Genomic DNA, 20,700 nt, shown 5'->3' with positions numbered 1-20,700 from the left:
GGGACAACAATGTTAAAAGAGGAGGAAGAATCTATAACCCACAGTATCTTAAGCAGCTGAACAGACAGAAGAGCACTGAGGACCCAGCCTGAGCTGCATGGAAACCCTCAGAGCATTATCAAAACAGATATATTTATTCTTCTGGTACATGGGTTGTCACACACCACACGTGTGCACAGACCTGTCCTCTCCACTCACATGTGGCAGGGGCTGTCCATCACTGTCCCTGGCTGCAGTAGAGGGTGGGCAAGCCACAAGCAGCATAGCTCCTTCCCTGCTGTGGATGCTGGGAAGGGAGTGCAGTGAGGGGTGCTGTCTGCTGTCCTGCACGCTCCAGCCCTAGCACTCGGAGCAGTCCTGGGCTCTGACGATCCAGAGGGTCCGTGGCATTTGGTCGGATGACTTGGTGGCTTAGCGAGGCGCTGGTCAGACTATTGGTCAGCACAGGGAGGGGACACAGAGTGCTCACCTGCCTGGGCTCCCAAGCAGGAACCTGCAGGGACAGAGATGGTGCCATCAGCCACATCCCCTGCATGCTGGCACACCCTCAGCAGCTACTTCCACACACTCACCATTCTCCACGTGCTGCCACTGCTTCTTTCCGCACCAGCCTCTTTTTGTCATCCAAAGGCTTGGCCAGTGCTCGGATAACTCGGCCCTTGTATGGGAGTAGCTGTAGGACAGAAAGGGCTCTTTGAGAGAGAAATGGATGCTGGCTGCCCCCCAGGAGGTTTGGGAGCCCCTTGCCCCTCTACACGCAGGAGCAGGCGGCAGGGTGCTGCAGAGGCACTTACCACTGTTGTGGGCAGACTGGTAAGGGCATGGGCACAGCGCAGGGCGGCGATGCGGACAGCCTGGAACAGACAGGGATGAGGGCAGCACAAGGGGCAGGAGAGAGGGGCATAGCAGGGAGGAAGGAGGGGCTAAACGCACCATGGTGGGGCTGGAGGTGAGGTTGAGGAACTTGGTGACCAGTGTGTCGACATGCAGACTCATGATCTGGGGAGCTTCGAGCAGCAGTGGGTGGAGGCAGCTCAGTGTGGAGAGCTGTACTACACGATCTGAGCAGGACAAGGCCTCAAGCAGGAGGGAAAGCAACTGCAGAGTGAGGAAGAACACAGGAGTCATGAGTAACCCCAAACCATGCACTCCACAATATCACAGCTCACCCTGTCTGCCCCCCAGGCTGGCTCTTACCGTGGGCAGCTCTGTCACCAGCACAGGTTTGGGGAGGTAATTGAGCACATGGGACAGGCCCTTCAGGTAATTGGCCTTCACATCTGTGGAGAGCAGAGATGGTTACAAGCAGCCTGCAGAAGGAGGAGATGGTGGCTCAGGTCCCCTGGTTAAAGGGTCAAGAGTGGTGAGGCTGGGCTGGGGTGGCCACTCACCGGGGCCAGCCCCATGGAAGCCTCGCACCAGCTTGGGGACATTGTCAGTGAAGAAGCGCTGGCGGAACATGATGCGCACGTCAGCATGGCAGCCCTTGTGCAGCACGTCTGGGGACTCGGCCATGAGCAAGGAGAAGCCATCGGCTGTGGCAGGGCCCAGCTCTGTGTCACCCAGCAGGCCTAGCAGCTGAGAAGGAGAAAACCCTGAGACACAGTGCCCTGCTCCTGGGGGTACCCAGCCAGCCAAGGGGGAGCAAGGCAGGTTTCTTAGAGGTCACCCAGCCCCACTACCACCTACCTTGTCTGTCAGGCAAGAACTCAGGGGGTGGTAGCGCAGCACCAGGGCTTTGGTGACCTGTGCAGGTAGAACAGTCAGTGCCAGGCTGGATCCCCCAGCCCCCCTCTCCCATTCATCCAGGACAGGCCCTACCCAGAGCAGCAGGGTGAGTGCTTGCATTCGGCGGGGCCCCTCTGCAAGGCTGGGCTCCATCCTGTTCACTGCAAGCTGCAGGATTTCATCCAGCTGCTGCCCTGGGGATGGAAGAGACAAGCTGAGCCATTCCTCCTGTCAGCAGTAGGCAGGAACACCTGGCATCTGCCCCAGCCCCCTTACCTGCTGGGTGCTTGTTCACCAGCCCTGCAAAGCACTTGGCAGCTGTGGTGGCCGTGAAGGGACAGTTGCAGGAACAGCTCAATGCCAGCAGCTCCTGGAGCAGCCATTCCTGCTGAGGGATTGCCACCTGGAAGAGACGCAGAACATGTTATGGCCCAGGGCTGCAGCTGCGCCCTCTGTCTGTCCATGGAGCTTGGTGTGGACAGAGGCTGGAGGGTGCTTGGGCAGGGCTCCTCTCCCTGCTGCTCCCCATAAACGTACATCGCGGGGCAAGGAGCAGACAAAGGCCATGAGGAGGGCAACCAGGCGTCTCTGTGCCTCCAAGCACTCCCCATCCTGCAAGGGACGAACAGTGTCCATGTCATCACAGTCCTTGCTGCCAGCCTGTGCCAACATCCTCGTTCTGGTGCTCCCGCCCAAATCAAACATACCCCGAAAGGCTGGAAAGAGCAGGGAAAACTGTTTTGGGGTAGGAAGGAGACGTCTCCATCCAGAAAGAGGGGCACCACGTGAGACACACTCTGGGCAGCCAGCCTAGGAAAAGACATTGTAGTGTGACATTGTAGTGTGCTGCTCTGGAAGGGTCACCAGAGACCTCCCAGGAGGCACAGGGTCACCCTGTACAGACAGCAGCAGGGGGCATGCAGCCTGCTCCTTCCCCAGGATGGAGCACCCAGCTGTCTGCCCCAACTTCACTCACTCAGGGCTCAGGTGAGTGGTGGCAGCACTGATGACTGGAATCATGGCAGCCAGCACATCTTCCTCCAGCAGTGCCTTGCCTGGCAGTGTATGGGTGCTCTCTGCAGGTAGTGGGAGGAATGGAACTTGCTGGAGCCTGCTGTTCAGAAGGAGGAGGCAGGCACAGCCCCCTGAACACACACCAGAGTGGGCAGGGCTCTGGGACAAGGGCAGGGAGCAGTGAAGCCCACTCTTGACAGCCATGGGTGCCAAAAGGCATCAGCAGTGGCACTGACTGCAGGATCAGAGACCCCTGAGAGCCCGGGAGTCTGTTCTCCCCTCTCTGACTCCAGCCCTGCACTTACCTGGCATGGCTGCCTGCACAGCCATGGCCAGCAGGCATGGCACCACTGTCTGGTGGAAGTACCAGCAGCCCTCAGCATCCTGTTGGCACTGCAGTGCCACATGGTGCAGGCTCTGGCACACAGAGATCACATCTTGGGTGTTCTTGGCCTCAGTTCCTGCAGGGCACAGTCAACACCAGGTCAAACAGCCTCAACACCTAGCCCCCTGATCTGCACCAGGATCCTAGGACAATGCAGCTCTTCTGACTCCCACTCCACCAGTGGGATTCACAGCCCAGGTATGGATTCCTTGTACTAGTGCCATTCCAGCTCTCTCCCAGCCATCACCAGTTACAGAGGAAGCTCCTGCCCAGACATGCTCTGTGGAGCTGCCTGCAGGAGCTCCATTACCTTTCTGCACCTTCTGGAGATGCTGTAGCAGGATGGGGACAGTCTCCTTCACAATGCTTGTGTGGGTGGACACAGCTGCCAGGGCCTGCAAGCAGCGCTGCTGCAAGGAGTGGCGCTTGTGGTAGCTCTCCTCCCGCTCTGAAGAGGAAACACACCTCAGAGGGGGACCTGGGGACACCCCACCCAAGGACAGTCAGGGCCCAGACCCTGCCAGGGTGGATGGGGTGAAGCAGCACAGCAGACCCAGCCCATGCCAGGCTCAAGGCACTCTGCCTGCTCTGCAGCTGGGCAGCTCCTTCCCACAAGGGTGACCTTGGCCCCACACAGGCTGGCTCCCAGACCAGCCACAGCCTTCCCTGTGCCAGCACACAGTGCCTGTGCTGGGAAACCCCAAGGACACCCACTGACCTACATCATGTAACACAGTCCCACTGCCTGGCAGGAGCCCAATGGGGATAGAAAAGGCTTTACCCCAAAACCAGTCACCACTCCTTTCCCAGCCCTACCTGACTGCAGCTTCTCTTCAAGCCTGGGTACCATGTGTCCAGAGAAAACTTTTGGGTAGGTGGGGGCCAAGGAACCAGCTGCCTCCATCGCTGCTTCACTGCCAGGGGGAAAAGAGAATGAAAAAGGTGATGCAAGGACTGCAAATCCTGGGCTGCTTGTACACTAGCTGCACAAACCTGGCCAGAAGGTGTCTCCAGAACCCCATTTCTCAGCAACTTGCCTTTTTCACCCCTCAAGTAGGCAGAGCAGAACCCCTGCTTTGACAGGCTCAACTTTCTTATTTCCAGCCCATGAATTGTCTGGTTTATTCCATGTAGTCTTCTTGTTCAGAGTTCCTGTGCCTTCCCTCAGACTACAGCAAAGCCAGTCTTTGTTCCTCCTCCCAGAGTGTGGTGATGCCAGCCCTCCCCTCACCTGCTCTGGGAATCCTCCTCATGCAGAGCAAGATGGATGAGGTGATCCACAACGAGCTCCAGATCAGAGGAAGACAGGAAGCCTGGAACAAGAGCCATAGAGGAATCCTACCCTTGGCCAAAGGCAAAGATGCTGGTGCGCTGGACAGGATCCTTCTGCTTCATCCAGGCCAGCAGCAGTGCAGCAGCACACCAAATGCCAGAGATAAAAGGTGCCCAGCACAAACAGGCAAGAGAGAGACCAAATGTCCCTGGAGCTCATGGCTTGGGTAGAACATGCTGCTGCTACTCCTGTGCACTTACAGCTAGCAGGCAAGATGTCCCAGCAGCCACCGTTTTTCAGAACACAGTGACACCTCCCTCTGTTGCAAGAGAAAAAAGACACCAACCTTGCAGGGAGCCCAGGACAGTCAGTGCCTTGATCCCAACCAGTTGCAGCTGCACACTGGGATCCACCAGCGCCGAGAACACCACAGAACAAACCGGGGCTTGGTGTGACAGCAGAGTGCTCTCATCTGGAGAGAGTGGCATGGAATCACTGTCAGTGTCTGGCTGTCACCACACAGCCACCATCACAGCACTTGATAGATCCTTTCTGGGGTGCTACTTTTGATACCCAATCATGCAGGGTCCCTGGGACATGGCAGGGGCTCACACATGCAGCCACACTGACCAGTGAGTTTTCCTTGTATGTCAGTATACAGGAAAGTGAGGTCAGAGCCAGCAGCCCTTGGGACGCAGATGCCTCCAGAGGGACCAGCCACCCTCACCTTCTTCCACATGTCCCCACTTCTGCTGCAACTCCAGGAAGCCTAGCAGCATTTCCAGGATTGTCCTCCTCTGGCTGCTCTGCAGGGACACAAAGGTATAACCCAGATCACCGTCACTGCTGGGACAGAGGTGCACCTCAGCCCAACCCTGCGAGGCCACAGGGTGCCCATGGGATCTCTACCACAGCCAGGGAAGGACATCCTCTTAGACACCCTGATGGCCCCAGGCCCTGTGGAGCCAGTGGGTGCCTCTCACCTGCGTGTGCTTGGTGTACTGCTCCAGCAGCAGGGGCAGGACGCTGTGGGTGATGCAGTAATAGGTGCGGAGGGAGGCGCCCGCTGCTGCCTGCAGGAGTTTGGCACTGGGCCACACCAGCTTCATGTCGGGCTCGCACAGATGGTGCCTGCAATCTGAGATAGGCTGGGCGTCAGCTGCACCGGCGCAGAGCTCCTCTGCCTCGCGTGCAGGGACACAGCTGATAGCAGGCTGGGACGTGCTGCTAGGGCGCAGCTCTGAGCTGCAGCACAGCCTCCCCAGCTGAGCAGCTTCCCACAGCTCCAAGCGCACAGAGTGCAGTTCCAGCAGAGATGGAAGCAGCTCAATCCCCTTGTCCTCCCTTCCTGCAGCCAATTACCTTGGAGAAGCCAAATGTTGCTGTGATGACTAGAAAGAAAAGAGGCTTGAAAGAGAAGAGGAAGGCAGATCTCTACCTAGGAGGATGCTTTCAGGCCTGGCTACATGGGGCAGGTCTCTGTTAGCTACCTTGCAGGATGCTGTTGAGGAAAGAATCCAGCAGATCCTCAGAATCAGAGCTGAGCACGGAGCGGGAGAGGCAGGCAGAGAGAGCACGCAGAGCAGTCAGGCATTCCGTCTCAATCTTCTCGCTTGCTGTCTGGAAGACCTGCAGGACAGGCCAAAGGATGAGCTGAACTCCACTGCCAACAACAACCACAGGCTTCAGGCTCCCAATGCAGGGCTCAGGCTCCTGCCTCACTTCCCACGTGATTTGAACATTCAGCATGGCACATTCAAGCCACATGGACATGCTGACAGGGCTGGTCTGTCCCCTCCACTTTTCAGCTGCAGCAGTCCAAGGTCACAGGTGCGACTGCTGGGAGATATGGGGCCAACCCAGTCTGGTTGAGAATTCCTGCTCAGCCAGGTGGAGCCCTACAGCACTCACCTCTCTGCGCAGGGATGACCAGAGGCTGGGAAGGAATTCCTGCAGCTCCTTCTGCCCATAGATGGCACAGCAGGCAGTCTGCAAGAGGGAGCCAGGAGAAAGCATCACAGAGAAGCCAGTACCAGGAGGACATGTTGCTGGGACACTGTTCATCTTGGCAGGCTTATGCTGAGCTGCACAAATCACTCAAGAAAAACAGGAAAGAGTGATGCAGGCCAAACCAGGACTCTGGAAATTGTGGCTTTGCAAGGGAGAGTCTCTGGCTGGCAGAAGAAGGGCTCAGAAGTGGCTGGCAGCTGCTACTGCCACAGATCAGCTATAAGCTGAAGGGAGTAGGGGATCTCTCCTTACCAGAGTCTGCAGTGAGTCAAGCTTGGCACTTTGCAGTTCTGAGTCCAACTTCTCAATAAGCAGAGGGAGAAGGAACTGCAGAGAGAAACACTTGAATTCAGCCCATCCCTTGTCCGTGGCCCTGAAAGGCTGAAAGTTCAGCCTCTGCCAGGAGAGCAGAGGTGAAGGAGTACCTGCAATAGGCAGCCCCTTCCCAGGGTGTCAGTCACCCTCCCCATGACCAGCCCCAGCAGGAAACAGGGCTGCCCAAATGCAAGCTCCTGGTCCCAGTTTTTCCCGTCCTAGAGAGTCACAGCAGGAGCTGCAGCACTATGAAAGGCAGCCTGTGCTAAGGGAACAGTGAGGCGCTCAGGAATCCCCAAGGAGCTTTGTACCTCAGCAAACTGGGTTGTGGAGGCCAGTACGGCCCGGAGGCTCAAGATCAGGTCTTCCCTCTGGATGCCATGAGGATCATTGGGGGGCTGGAAAGGAAGCAGAGAGCAGGTCACCCACCATTGAGGAAACATCCCAACCCAGCCATCAGCTGAGGCTGCATCACTTCATCTCCAGCAAGGCAGCAGCAGCGGCAGTCACCGCAGCTAGCTTGGCACCAGCCTGTCAGCTTGGGTACTACAGTTCACAGCTGAATACTGCCCAGCCAAGACCCTTGGCCACCCTCTCATCCCATTCCCTGGAGGGGCTACAACCCCCTAAGAAAACACCAGAAAGAAATAAAGAATAGGCGGTGGCACATGGCAGACTCACTCACCGGAGTAAAATCAACAGGGAAGTAGCAGGATGTAACTTCAAACAGCTCCTCTACAAAGGGACCTGCAGACAGAGGAGAGAGGGGGTGAGCAAAGATACTGGGCAAAAAAGGCACAGCAGCTCTGTTCAGCACCCATGATAGGCTGGCTCTGCAGCTTTTAAACCATGTTAGGGACCACCCCATTCCTGGTCAGACACAAGAGCCATCCCTCCAACAGCTCCAAGAAAAGGGATATGTTTCCAGTTAGCTCTGCATGGCAGGTTTAGGCTCACCCAGGGCATAGTCCTTGACAATGAGATCATGCACAATCTGGAAGGCCACCAGCAGATTGCGGGGATCCTTCTCCCCATCCATGACCTGGATGAAGCCGAATGTGAAGTTGGCACCCAGGCCTTTCAGCTCTGCAGAAAGAAGGAGCGTGAGCAGGTGCAGGACAGCAGACCTTACAACACGGCATTAAATCAGCCAAGTTGTCCCAGCCCCACAGTCCACAGGTCTCCCAGGCAGAGCCACAGAGCCCTTGGAGAAGGAGAAAGTGAGTCAATTCCCAACCTCAACAGTCCCAGAGTGGTTCTGGCATCTCCCCCCTCACCTTCCTCCCTGGTGCTCATGAAGTTGGTGATGATGCTGTAGACTGTGTGGCGGTCCAGCTGCAGCAAGGACTGAAGGGAGGAGCAGACTAATTAAAACCATGCTCTACACACAGCAGCACAGCTACCCACTACCCCACGGGCAACACATGCCCTTGAGAGAGAGCAGGACCCCCAGCACCTCAGCTTCTGCTTCCTTGCACAGAGATCCCATTTAACCCACACATGCAAAGTGTGCACATGCCTATGCAATGGCACATGAATGTGACTCTGCCCATCACTGCATGAATGCACTATCAGTCACACCAGGGCCACACATGCTGCCCAAGGCACTGCCAGCAAAAACAATCTTATACGTGAGGAGAACTGGACTGGGGGCACTTAAACACAGAGAATGGAGCAAAAGGAAATAATTCCTCTAGGGCTGAGAAAAGAGAGGACAAGGGCCAAACAGGATTCTTGGCTGCTGTCTGTCTCTCACAGTCTCTCTTGCAGTGATCCAAGCTGTCTCTGAGCTCTGCAGAAGCACTGCACTGTGCTGAATGTGGCCAGTCCTTGGGGCAGTAGGCCACTCCCAGAAACACAGTGAGCAGAGATCAAGGACAGGAGGATAGGAAATCACATTGCTCACCTGCACATGTACCTCCTGGAAGATGGCTTTGAGCACAGACACTGCTAGCCCTGGGGACAGCACTTCACACATGCTCTGGGGACGGGAAGAGAAAAGCAAGAATAGAATACCATGATGGCAGCCACATAATGGAGCTCCTGTCTCTATGCAGCTGCTGCCTTCAGGATCCTCTTCCACAAGAGGGAGAGCTCAGCACTCCTTCCCCAGACAGAACAGGATAAGATGCCCATCATCTGTGCTACTCCCCAGGGTGGACAGGGAATCCTTGCCCCAGTACCCACCACAGGGCAAGAAATCAAGGCAGTCTCCTGTTCCCAGCTCTTCCACAAGAGGCACAGCAGAAGAGAGGAGACAGGGCAATGTTGCCAGATGGGCTGACAGCCCAGCCAGGCCCTGCTCAACACAGTGCTCCAACCCATACCCAGGTGTTGCACCTCCCTAACACTGCTGGGGAATGCATCCCAGCACTGTGGGCTGGGGGTGTGAGCTCACCAGTGCCCGGAGTCCCTGGAGCACCGAGGGAATCACCAGGTGATTATCTTGCAGCCGGCTCTCATAGAACAGGACCAGATGCAGCACTGTCAGAAACAGACACCGGTGTGTGTTAGCCCTAGGAAACACAGCTGCTGGGTGCTGGCCCCAGCTCAACCACAAGCTGATGGATTAAGAGTGAGCACATCTTGCACTGGTGAATGGGACAAACTGCTGCTGTTGGGTGCACCCACCTAGCTCCAACACCTTTGCCCTCTTCTTGTAAGCAGCCCACGCCTAACTGCAGCAGGGCAGCAGCCACCTCTGGCTGCTGCAGCAGGGCAGCAGCCACCCAAGAGGCATTTGTCCTGGCCTGTTCAGACACGTGGATGCAGACACCAGCAGTAGAGTGGCAGTCTGCTCAGCGGAGGCTGGAGGATGTCATGGGGTGGGGTACAGAGCTGGGGCAGGAGTTCTGGCTTCCTCCATCTTGGCTCCACAACACGTTCCTGGCCCCTGAGTCACGGCCACGGGCGCCTGCACACCCCAGCTCTGGGGAGTGGTAGCAGGAAGCAGACTGGAAGAGCCGGCTAGCAGCATCCTGTGCCCACAGCTGCTGCAGAAACTCAGCCCCCCAGGAGGCAGCCTGACACAGCACTTGAGAAATTACCTGCGTGAGCAGGGACACGAGGCTCTAACACAGCTCACTCCCCTTGCTCAATTGCCCTGAGTCTCTTTTCTCCTTCAAGTATCCCCACTGAACCTCCCCACCTCTGGCTGCCCCTCCAGAGCACCCCAGTTCCCATCAGTCATCATACCTGTCTCCGGCTACTGCAATAGATAAGGTTCTATGCACATCTGCTCTCAGCCCTGCCTGGCTCCAGCCAAAGAGAGCCAAATTCCAAGGACTAAGCATATTTTACGTCCATCCTCCACTTCCTCCACCTTACTTACTAGCTAGGCCCCCTGTCTAGCCAGCCTGCTGGCATAAGTTCAGCTTCCCGTTTGCAAGGCCTGCAAGCCAAAGCTTGTTAGCACTTACTGGCTTTCCCTGGTGCCAGCCAGCTGCTATGGGGCATTTAACAGAGGCAGACCTTCTCTTTGCCTCCATGAACAGGGCATCTTCCCCTCCCCACCCCGGTCCCCCAGTCCATTCTCATCCTTACACTGATCTCCACTCCTCCCCAGGCCCCAGGGTTCCTTCTGAGTTAACCTGGTCAGGCTGCAGGGCTGCAGTGTGACTTGGTGTGTGAAGGACAGTCTTCCTGCTCTGAGTCACCACCCAAGGATTCTGACATACAGATGTATCCCCAATATGTCCCACGTGGCGCTGAGCACACCTTGGTGTGCAACACCCACACACTGTCAGGGGCCCCAGCTGTCCAGCAATTTGGTGTATTCAGACAGTGACCTGAATTGTGTGGTGAGTTTGGCAAAAAGGCTGCAGCACAGAGCTTCATGGACTTTGGACTTTGACTCTTAGAGACATGTACAACGTTGTCACAGTATTAAATCAATCCCTTTGCCAATTGCAGGACAGACATTTTAATGGCAGAGGCTTTGTCCCCAGCCAGACACTCAAGGGCCAAAAAAGCCCTTACCTTCCTTCTCCTGGAGCACGGAGTAACACTGGAGCAGGACTTGTGACAACAGCTGGATACCTCGCCCTCGTGTCCGAGGATCTGTGTTCTCCAGGCAAAACCTAGGCCAAGAGGGGAGAAAGCCCAAGAAACCTGTTATGAGCAGGTACAACCAAGCAGGAAGCACATTCTGAGCAAGCACAAAACCAAAGAGTGAGCCCCCTCTGTGGGCCCAACCATGCCTGACTTGCTGGCAGAGTGGAAACAGACTCCTCTCCCCCTATCTGTACTGCATGTGTGCACTCAGCCCAGAACCATGCAGAAAGAAATCCAAGTTCTCAAGTCAGACCAAAGAAATTGCTCTTGCACCACGCTTCCAGGATCACAAGGGTCAAAAAGGATAAAGTCTCTTACAGTGAGGCACATCCAGCCCCCAGCTTGGGAGAAATGAGCCTGGGCCATTACAGTTTGGAGACAAAAGCAGAAGCTGAGTGCCAGCTAACTTGTGACATGGTATTGTGCAGCTGTGTTCTCAGGCAGCTCCTGTGAGGACAGCCCCAACTGAAAAGTGCCCTGCAGCATGCTGCCTGCCACAACATCTCTCCTCTGTCCTGGGAGAGCATCAGGAGCTGCTCCGGCCTTGCTCTTTCCCAAAGAGCTCCCACATCCAGGGAGGGCAAAGCACTGCTCAAGCCTCATGTTGTGAGCAGACAACATCCTGTCCACTCCAATGTGTCAACCAGTGCTGAAGCTCATCCTGGATGAGCACACTTGTCCTTCTCACTATGCTTCCTTGTGGGAATGTCCCCTGCAAGGCCCTTACCCTATGTATAACTTGCATAAGGCTTTTCTTACCCAAGGGCTTCCACAAGCTGCAGCACTGTCCACCTTCCATCCTTCACCCCTGGAGAAAGGAGGTAAAGAGAGTGAACAAGAAAGATCATGCAGGCATGTTACTGGAGATGGGTGCTGGGACACATCCCAGCACTGCACTGGGAATGGCCAGTCAGTGCTGACTCCTCACCAAGCACCAAAGGAGCCATGTGTACTCAACTGGTGGGGCTGCCTCCAGCCCTGCCTGCAAACACCTCTGAGACTGAGAGCTGAGAGAAGACAGCCAGAGGAGAAGTTGCCTGCACTTTGCCTCACCCCTCTCCCTGCAGCATGGCTGTATGTGTGGCTCCAAAGAGAACCACACATACACATTCTTGCTGTGTTCCACTTCTCTGACATACTAAAACCCCCTTTTCTAACGTGAGCATGTTGTGAGGAGACAGAGGGCAGCTCTCCAGGTGCTTCCTCAGGGAGAACCGTCTGAACGAGCAGCCCAGACACATGTGATCACTCAGCTTCCCACCTTGGCTCCATCACCTCCATGCTGTGCAAGACCTGCACTAACTCCTTCCAAGATGGAGGTCACAGAGAAAGGCAGTTTTGTGGTCAGAGGAAGATAAAATGCTGGGATTCCTGGAGTCTATTTCCAACTCTGACTCAGATTCCTTGCCAGGTTGCTTCATTCACCTATGGCCTCTGTACTCTTGCAATTCAACTGGGGGAAAGAGTCACTCCTAGGGAGGCTTTGGTAAGGACCTGCTTGCTGCACCTTACAAGAACCTTGGCAGAAGGACAGGTTCTCCATTCCTGCCACCCACTGCCAATGTGGCACCTCCCCGGAAGGAAAGCTCTGTGTACACCCTCTGCTCAGACATATGCTGGCAGGCAAGGGACTGCCTTCCCTTCAGACCCCTAACCTGCAGTCAGGTGTCAAGTGACATTGCTGAAAAACAAGTAGCACCCCTCACTTTCTGCCTGGACAAAACAGCATTCCTGCATAAAAAACCCCAAATCATCTGGCAGTCACTGAGACTCAATGTTTTTGCCCAGGGGCACTTTTGGGCACTCTGGAGGGACCTGCTCACCTCTCTGCCCTGCTGAACCTACACAACTGACAGGGCACTCACCCTCTCAGAAGCCCAAAGGCTTCATGATGGGCTTTCCCAGGCCTTGTTCCAGCTAGTGTCTCCTGCTGCTGCAAGCCTTTACTGTCTCTTCCTAAGCAGCTAATTCCAGTATTAAGACACACTGTTCATCATAGAGCTGTCTCTAGGAATGGGATGACAGTGTTTTCTGACAGTGTGTTCTGACAGCAGGCAGTCCTGACTCCAGAGACAAAGCTTTCAATCCTGCCTGGCGCAGCAGGGAGAGGGAGCCTGAACTAAGAAACAGAACAGATAAGGGGAGCTGTGTGGAAAAGGAGCCCAGCAGATCTCAGAATTGACGGGCACAGACTGAAAAGGGGGCGCCCACAGACAGCCATGACGTGCTGGCAAAATTTCCTGCAGAAAAACAACAGTGAAACAGCAAGCAGATGCTTTACACCAGCCAAAGCAGAGTGGGCTACAGAGAGAGCTTGGATGGCCCCTCCACATCCAGCATCCCAATATCTTGCTCTGTAAGCTCATGAAGAGCCCTTGTGCCCCTGCACCATCACAGAAAAAGTCTGAGACAAATGCCATCTCTCTGGCCAGGTGCTCTGCCTCTCTGTGTCTGCAGAGACTGAAAGCAGCTCTAGACAAAGCTTCTGGTTCCCTACTCAACAGGAAAGAGCTGCAGTGTGATGGCCAAACCACAGTCAGGTACTGATGCACCCTGAGGTCAGCAGCTCCTTTGCTCAGCTCAGCAAGGGAGCTCCCTCTGCTCTCAGGGACCCAGGTGTGACCAGCTTTGCCTCACACGGTATGGCCACCCCTCCCTGGCACAGCCCGTGAGTGTGGTGTGCCTGTGGCCAGCGCTGCACAGGCTGCAGTGTGAGTGCTAGCACAGCTCATTGGACCTGCCTCATCAGCACAGCAGGCACAGTGGTGAGCCCTGAAACTGCTGCCTCCACATCTGGCAGCAGCACATATGCCCCAAGGTTAATTAGGCACCTTGAATCCCTTTACCAGGAGGGGCTGCCTTGCTATTCTGGCATTCCTGTAGCTCCTAGAGACTTAACAGAAGGAAGGCATTCATCCTGTGCTGGATTGCTACTCTGAACCAAGCTGCTCTCTTTCCTAACAGGTCTCTCCCCCTTTCAGTGTCCTTCTAGGTATTACTCGCTTCTGGAGGACTTCCATTCTTCTTTCCCCCACACCTTCAAAATGTGAGCAGAACATTCACAGGAAAAGTGTAATGGATTCTGTAATAGCAGTATCCTTCTCTCCCCATTTTTTAAGATGAATTCAGCCACCCACTGACCCATGCAGCCCAACCTGCCTGTGACAGCACCAAGGCCTTCAGGCCACTTACCAAGTTATGCTCATTTTAGTCCTTAGCAACAAACTGCTGAAGCTCAATGTGTTTGTTACAGCAATTGAACAATGGCCATGAGCTTAGAAAAGTCCTCCCTATCCTTTTGCTCAAGGATACACAATGCAATTTAATCCTTTCTGATGTGTGGTTCTGTATGAGCTCAGAAGGGCTCAAGGACACCTGCCAGCCCCACTGTTTGTGAAGGTCGGGTTGTCACAAGAGCGACACGGCTTAAAAGAGCTGGGAGGAGCAAGAGGGGAGCAATTCTCTTTGTATATCTTACAAGAGACAAAGCTTTCTCCAGGCACTTCTGTAACTCGACATCAGGGGACAACCGCAGTTGTAAGGTTATCCTTCCCCAGGTATATCCCAAATATGTCAGAGACTGTGTAACCCTTCTGCAACCCACCTGGAATGTCACATAGTTTAGTGAATTCCTCCAAATTTCCTTGGCATTTTCTTCACTCTGTGTTACATGGTCCATTGGATTACCCTCCTTTTTTGCCACCTCATCTCATCACCAAGACAATACATAGCACTTCACAAGCCATCAGGCCTTGGGAAAGGTCTAGAAGGTACCTGTCTGTGTAATGTAACGTACACAGATAGCCCTTCTAGGCTCTCTGAGCTCCTTCCCGAAACATGCTGAATCCACTGCCTACACACACAAAAATACCACCTTATCCTTAGCCACATTCCTGAAGCTGTAACTTCCCTAATGCAACAAAGTCACCCAATTGCTGTTCCAAGGAGAAGGATAAATTATCCGAGGAAAGCAAATGCCAAAATCTTGCTAGGAAAGGGAGAGAAACCACAGTAAGGGTAGCTTGCAACTGTCACCTCCCACGGTCCCTCAGCAAGACCATGAGCTCTCGTCCCACTGTCGATTTCTCTGCCACCCACATGTGCCTCGCTCCTGGAGCCCCTGACCCTCGCGGCTGTCCCTCTCCTACCGCACACCTACTCGGCAGCTCCGAGCTGCAGGCCCTACCCTCCCCATTCCCACGTGCCCTGCCCGCATGGCAGCCTCACAACCCACAGACACGCTCTGTTCCGCGCCTCCACACCCCACCCCACCCCACCCCACTCCACTCCACTCCACACCCCACCCCACCCTGCCCAGCGCAGCCCCACGCTTCCTCCCAAACCCCTCCCCACACCGCCACGACCCGCCCGTGCCCACGCCCGTCCCAGGCCCAGCCCAGTCCGGCCCCGCCGCCGAGCCCACGCCCAGCCCCGCCCCCGCGCGGTACCTGCCGCCACCTCCGCGGCACGGCCGTCCTGCTGCCCGGACACAAAGTCCCGGACGGAGGCGGTGAGAGCCTCCGCCCCGGCCCCGGCCGCCGCCATGACACCCGCGCCCAGGGCCGAGGCCCGGCCTCCCCCTCTCGCCTGCGCGTGCGCGGGGGCGGTGCCGGCGGTCACGTGAGCCCGGGGGCGGGGCTGCCCCGCGCGCACACCGGGCCCCGCGCGCACGGGCGGGCGCATCGCGGAGCCGGCGCGGCCCCGATGCCGAGCACCGCCGGTCGGCCCCGCCATGGGCGGCTGCGTGGGGCGGCAGCGCCGGGAGCGGCCCGCCGCCGGCGGCAACACCCGCAAGCGAGCAGGTGAGCGGGGGTCGTCCGGGCTGGGCACTCCCGCGATCGCGGGCACTGCGCGGGGGGGTCCCGTGTCCCCCTGGGGGTGGCGCGGGAGGAACGTGGGCACCGGAGAGGCGCAGTTCGCCATGGGACAACTCCCCCCTCGCACAACCCCAGAAGCTGCTCTGTGCCCTCGGGGTTCCAGGACCCCGGGGATCCTGGTTCGGTGCGGGGCCTCGGGGGCGGACAGGAACCGTGGGTCCTGTCCCGGTGCCCCAGAGGCTCTGCGTGGTGAGGGCTGCGCGTCCAGCCGAGCCCTGCCAGTTCCCGGCTCCTCCCGGGAAGTGCTGTCCTGGGAGGACTGCAGGGTGGCGGATGCCCCCGGTCTGGGCTCAGCAGCGTGCCCCCCGCACGGCAGGGTCCTGCCTGCTCGCGCTCCGTGCTGTCCCGTACACCTGGCGGCTGCCGGCGGGCGCGACCGCGTCCGCGCTGCTCCGGGACTTCGGGAGGTGCGGCCAGGGCAGAGAGCGGCTGTGCCGGTCCGGAGAGCGGCGGCGGGGCTGGTGCAGCCCCGCGGCCCCCCGGAGTTACCGGTAGCCGAACACCCGGGTGCCGTGAGGCGCTTCGCCGTGATGCCATGGCGGAGGGTCCCGGAGGCCGCGGGGATGGGTACGGCGGAGTTTTGGCGGAGAAGCCGTGGGCTGGTAGGATGAATCACGCCTTTCCCTTGCCGCCTCCCCGGCCGGTGCCGTCGCAGCCGGTAATTACCGTGTTTATGGCAGAGCGGTAGTGGGCGGCGGGAGAGGAGGGGCAGGAAGCGTGTGCCCGGGACGGGACGCCCCGGCCCTCGCCCGCAGCTGGGATGAGGGAGAGAAGGGCGTTTTCCGTGGGACGGAGCTCGCCGCTCCGGCAGCCACGTGCAGGGTGCCGTGGCTGCCGGGCCAGGCTGTGCCCGTGCCGTGGGCAGCCGCCCCCGCCGCGTAGGGCTCCAGGTGTGCCAGCCTGCCCCGGGGATGTCCTGGTCGTATGGATTGGGGTGATAGCTCCCCCACCCCGACTCACTTTGTCCCCCCAGCAGTGCCTTCTTGCGGGTATCAGTGAGGCCTGGGGTTCCTGGCTGACTGTTCCCTCAGCTTGCTGGGATGTGGGGCCATTGCCTTGGGGCTCAGGCTGCTGTGATGGGGGGTGGGATCAGATCTCAACATCTGGATATGTGAGAGCCCCTCCTGTGCCAGGCAACAGCTGGCTGCAGAGCCTGTGTCTCCATCCCCACTTGCTCTGCTGGGATGGGTCATGGTCCCTTCCTGGTATGCTGCTGGCAGTCGCTGCAGCTGCTTTCTTTCAGTATGTGCCTTCCTGGGAGAGCCAGGTGCCCTTCCTTATGCCAGATGCCCTGCCTGGTTCCTGCCTTTTGGTTCCACCAGCCCATGGGAGCTGCTCAGCAGGTGGTGGGGGATGAAGCAAGGCTACAGCCGCTCTCACCAGCAGTATAGGGACACTTCCCTGGGCCAGCAGGTCCCAATACACGAGGACCTACCGTCAGTGGGGACCCACCTCTGCTGCCACAGGGTGGGTGCAGCCCACCTGCCTGGCCAGCTCCTGCCCTGGCTGGGGCTTGTTGTCACCCCCTGTGGAGGGGTACTTTGAGGACTCCTGGCAGCAGGTGACAGCTGGCCTGATGCGGCCAGCTTACCACAGCAGGAGCTGAGGATGCCCGTGGCATGCAGCATCCCAACCCTGCCTGGCTTGGGAGTGGACCAGCCAGCACTGCTGGAAGCAGTGATGTGTGCCTTCTGGCTGACATCTCCTCCAGGGCCTCCAGGATCTGTCAGCTGGGGCTGCCTAAGGCTCCTGCATGCAGGGAGCAAGCCTGGGGCAGAGAAGCCTTTGGGTCACATCCTCCTGCCTAGGGGTCCTTCACCAGGGCACCGTGGGGGCTGAGCCACGGGCAGGGTGCTGCAGGCACAGGGCAGGAGGAGCAGGCTGCCAGCCAGATCCTGTTGGCTCAAGGCTGGGCACAGCGAGCGGATGGACCTGTCTGGTGGTGCTGCCGCAGAGAGTTGCACAAGGGGCTAGGAATAGAGCAGCAGGAGGTGATTAGAAGGTGCAGGCCCAGCTGGGTGATAGCAATAAATAGACTAGGCTTAAGCCCCTGCCTACCTGGGCAAGGCTGCTGGGCATGTCTATACACACGAGGCAGCCGCAGCCTGTCCCTGCTCCCTGCCACAGCTGACCCCCACAGCTCCAGACCTGCTGCCTCTCGTGGGCCAGGCTCTTCCCTTTAATGCAAGCAGAGCTGGGGGAATGATGCTGACTGGGTGTGCTGGCCAGGAGTCCTGGCTGTGAGAATATGAGCCCCAGCCTGATGGCCATAGCAGTGTAGGGACATGATCCCAGACATGTCCTTCAGGGTGGCTGTGGACACTTCTCCATTGCCCTCCTGGGGCAGGTGTTGCCTCTGACCTTGCCGTGTCCTGTGGTGCTGCAAATCCCTCTGGCCCAGCACCGTGACTGCTGAATCGGCAGCGCTGGCTGCAGCCGGCTGCCCTTGCTCCTCCAGGGATGTGGGCAGGATGCTGTCTGCCAGGGCTGCTCGGTTCCCAGCCCTGGAGTAGCTGAGCACCTGTGCCGCTTGGGGGCCCCTGAGGTGGGTTCTTGCTGGGAGGCAGATGCTGTGCTGGCTCCGTGGTCTTGGGGAGGGTGAGGCAGGGCTGGTACAATCAAAAAGGTTATGTAGTGCTGTGTGTCAGCACACACTTGCTCAGGAGAAGCTGTCTGGGGAACTTGGCTCAGCCCACAGCTGGAGGTGGTGGCTGTCTCCAGTGGCTGGGCTGTGTGGCATCACCTTGCCTGGCAGGTCGCTGTGTGAGCACAGGCATCTTCCTGCCCAGCTGGAGCCTCACTTTCCCCTCATCCTGTTCTCACAGGAGGGGCACTGCCTGGCCAGCCCAGGGAGGGGGGGTGACAGGAAGGAACTGTTATCATTCATTGTCCCCAGCTCAGCTGGGAGTGACAACAACTCCTTCCTGCCCCACGTGTCCGGCCTGACTGTGGGACTGGTGGGACAGGGCTATTCCCACAGGGCCACAGCCCAGTGTAGTGAGAGCATGGTGATCTGGGACTGGCATTGGGGTGGCTCAGATCCCTGGGCAGGGCTGGCTGCTGAAGGTCTGTGGGGATGTGGCTAGGGAGGGATGTTTGGTGGAGAGCCAGCTCAGTTCAGCCCGTTGCTGGGGCACCTGCAGTCTGGCAGTGATGCCCTCTGTGCCCCTGATGCCCCGGATACTGTGTGCCTGCTGTCTTGCCTGTAGCTGGTCCCTGTCATCCCAGGGTGGGCAGAGGGGACAGTGAAGTCCTGACCCCCCTTTGCTGCAGCTCAGCCTTTGTAATCCCCTTCTCGTTCCGACTCACCAGCTTATTTCCTGGCTAATTCCCCAAGCTATAAATACTGCGCTGCCTCAAAGGGCCCCAAGGCCTTTTGGCTACCTTAAGGGGAAGCAGCTGGTCCCCCAAGCAAGGAAGCAAGAGCCCTTGTCCCCCCCTGGGGGCAAAGGGTGTCACTTGGGGGAGCAACTGCCGTGGGGCCAGTGGGATCTTGGGCCAGGCTTGCTTAGGCCAGCTACCCCTGGCTACATTGGGTGCTGTTGTTCACTGGACAGGGTGATCCCTCAGACCCTTGCTGGGGTGCAGGAGGTCTCCAGGAAGAACCTGTGGTTGTGGGGAGGTGAGGGGCTCAGGACCCGAGGGGAAACCCTGTCCTTTGGCTGAGTATCCCTCTGTCTGCAGGCCGCAATGAGCCCCTGAAGAAGGAGTGTCCCAAGTGGAAGAGTGACTACCCCATGACAGACGGGCAGCTGCGCAGCAAGCGGGACGAGTTTTGGGACACAGCACCAGCCTTTGAAGGCCGCAAGGAAATCTGGGATGCCCTGAAGGCAGCTGCCTATGCTGTAGAAGCCAATGACCACAGCCTGGCCCAGGCCATCCTTGATGGAGCCAGCATCACCCTGCCCCATGGTGAGAGTCTGCGCTGGGGGTTTGGGTGGGGTGTGTGCTGAATGTCCCATATCGGGGCACATGGGGGTCCCAGGCTGGAGTAGAAAGGGGCTCCCACTTGCCATCCAGAGCCAAGGCATGAAAGGCAGGTTGTGCCTCACTGCTTTAGGTGGCCCTGTCCCCATTTGAGTGGTCCATGGGGATGTCCACCCTTAGCATCTTATCCTGCTGTCCCCAGGGTCCCTGACAGAGTGCTATGATGAGCTGGGCAACCGGTACCAGCTGCCTGTGTACTGCCTGGCACCCCCTGTCAACCTGATCCTGGAGCGGAGCGAGGAGGAGGCGGTGGAGCCGGCTGAGCCTCCATCCAACGCCCGGCGGGAGTTCACCCTCAAGGTGCGCCTCTCCACCGGAAAGGACCTGCGGCTCAGCGCCAGCATGAGCGACACCATCGGGCAGCTGAAGAAGCAGCTGCAGGCGCAGGAGGGCATTGACCTGGCCTGGCAGCGGTGGTTCTTCTCAGGCAAGCTGCTCACCGACCGCACACGACTGCAGGAGACCAAGATCCAGAAGGATTTTGTTGTGCAAGTGATTGTCAACCAGCCCCTTCCACCCAGGAACTGAGCCACCCCCTACTGGTTGAGGGGAGAAGGCAGGGGGCTGGGGGACAGTGGCACCTCTGGGGATTCCCTGTGCTGTGTTCTGGCCCACCTGGAGCTGCTCCTGCTCCCCCCTGAGGCTGCCACACAGGTGACCCCCAGGAAGGTCTGCATGGGGCTGTGCCACCACGGTGGCTCCCCTTGGCTGGGGACACGGGCAGGCGCCGTGTTTGCTGAAGGAGGTTCGAGACCAAATGTCTCTGGGGCTGGGGCTCCTCTGCCAGGCTGTGCCGGCAGGGAGAGGCTGTGACCCACTGGGCTCTGGCTTCCCCCTGGCCAGGAGACCCGCGGGATGCTGGGCTGGGTGGAGATGTCTCCCCTCTGTACATAGTCTGTATTTATCAATAAAGCCTTTTCATCCTTCCTCTGTCCTTGGGGACAAGCTGGAGGGGGCTGTAACCCATAGCCATTGGTGGTCCCTGTGCTTGTCCTCTATCTGCTCCCATGTCAGAATGGGCACAGGGTGGTCAAGGGTAGCCTGGACACCCCAGCTCT

The 20,700-nt window shown here is 58.0% G+C and overlaps 2 protein-coding genes across 6 annotated transcripts; one reads left to right on the top strand and one right to left on the bottom strand.

Annotated features, from left to right (window-relative positions):
- Positions 1–115: 115 nt before the first annotated feature.
- On the bottom strand, positions 116–15,512 carry MMS19 (MMS19 homolog, cytosolic iron-sulfur assembly component). Of its 5 annotated transcripts, none has more exons than XM_050976072.1 (31): positions 15,227–15,512; positions 11,538–11,586; positions 10,704–10,804; positions 9,124–9,209; positions 8,632–8,706; positions 8,003–8,072; positions 7,683–7,811; positions 7,411–7,472; positions 7,037–7,123; positions 6,663–6,737; positions 6,312–6,389; positions 5,891–6,029; positions 5,384–5,538; positions 5,128–5,206; positions 4,747–4,872; positions 4,359–4,440; positions 3,944–4,041; positions 3,438–3,605; positions 3,048–3,203; positions 2,705–2,873; positions 2,436–2,538; positions 2,266–2,340; positions 2,005–2,131; positions 1,822–1,922; positions 1,690–1,746; positions 1,392–1,578; positions 1,198–1,280; positions 934–1,098; positions 795–854; positions 573–673; positions 116–493 (listed from the first exon to the last, which is right to left on the bottom strand). In XM_050976072.1, the coding sequence occupies exons 1-31, from the start codon at positions 15,510–15,512 to the stop codon at positions 466–468; spliced, it is 3,357 nt and encodes a 1,118-aa protein (XP_050832029.1). In that variant the 3' UTR covers positions 116–465. The 5 variants fall into 5 exon arrangements, with proteins under 5 accessions (XP_050832029.1, XP_050832031.1, XP_050832030.1 ...); XM_050976074.1 differs by having other exon boundaries at positions 2,705–2,804; XM_050976073.1 differs by having other exon boundaries at positions 3,438–3,575.
- Positions 15,439–20,610, top strand: UBTD1 (ubiquitin domain containing 1). The gene is made up of 3 exons (XM_050976084.1): positions 15,439–15,580; positions 19,340–19,567; positions 19,785–20,610. The coding sequence occupies exons 1-3, from the start codon at positions 15,511–15,513 to the stop codon at positions 20,168–20,170; spliced, it is 684 nt and encodes a 227-aa protein (XP_050832041.1). The 5' UTR covers positions 15,439–15,510; the 3' UTR covers positions 20,171–20,610.
- Positions 20,611–20,700: the final 90 nt, after the last annotated feature.

Source organism: Serinus canaria, chromosome 6 (assembly GCF_022539315.1).
Source record: "Serinus canaria isolate serCan28SL12 chromosome 6, serCan2020, whole genome shotgun sequence".
Taxonomy (NCBI): domain Eukaryota; kingdom Metazoa; phylum Chordata; class Aves; order Passeriformes; family Fringillidae; genus Serinus; species Serinus canaria.
The sequence above is the reverse complement of the archived record's forward strand: the minus strand, read 5'-3'. Positions and strand labels throughout refer to the sequence as shown.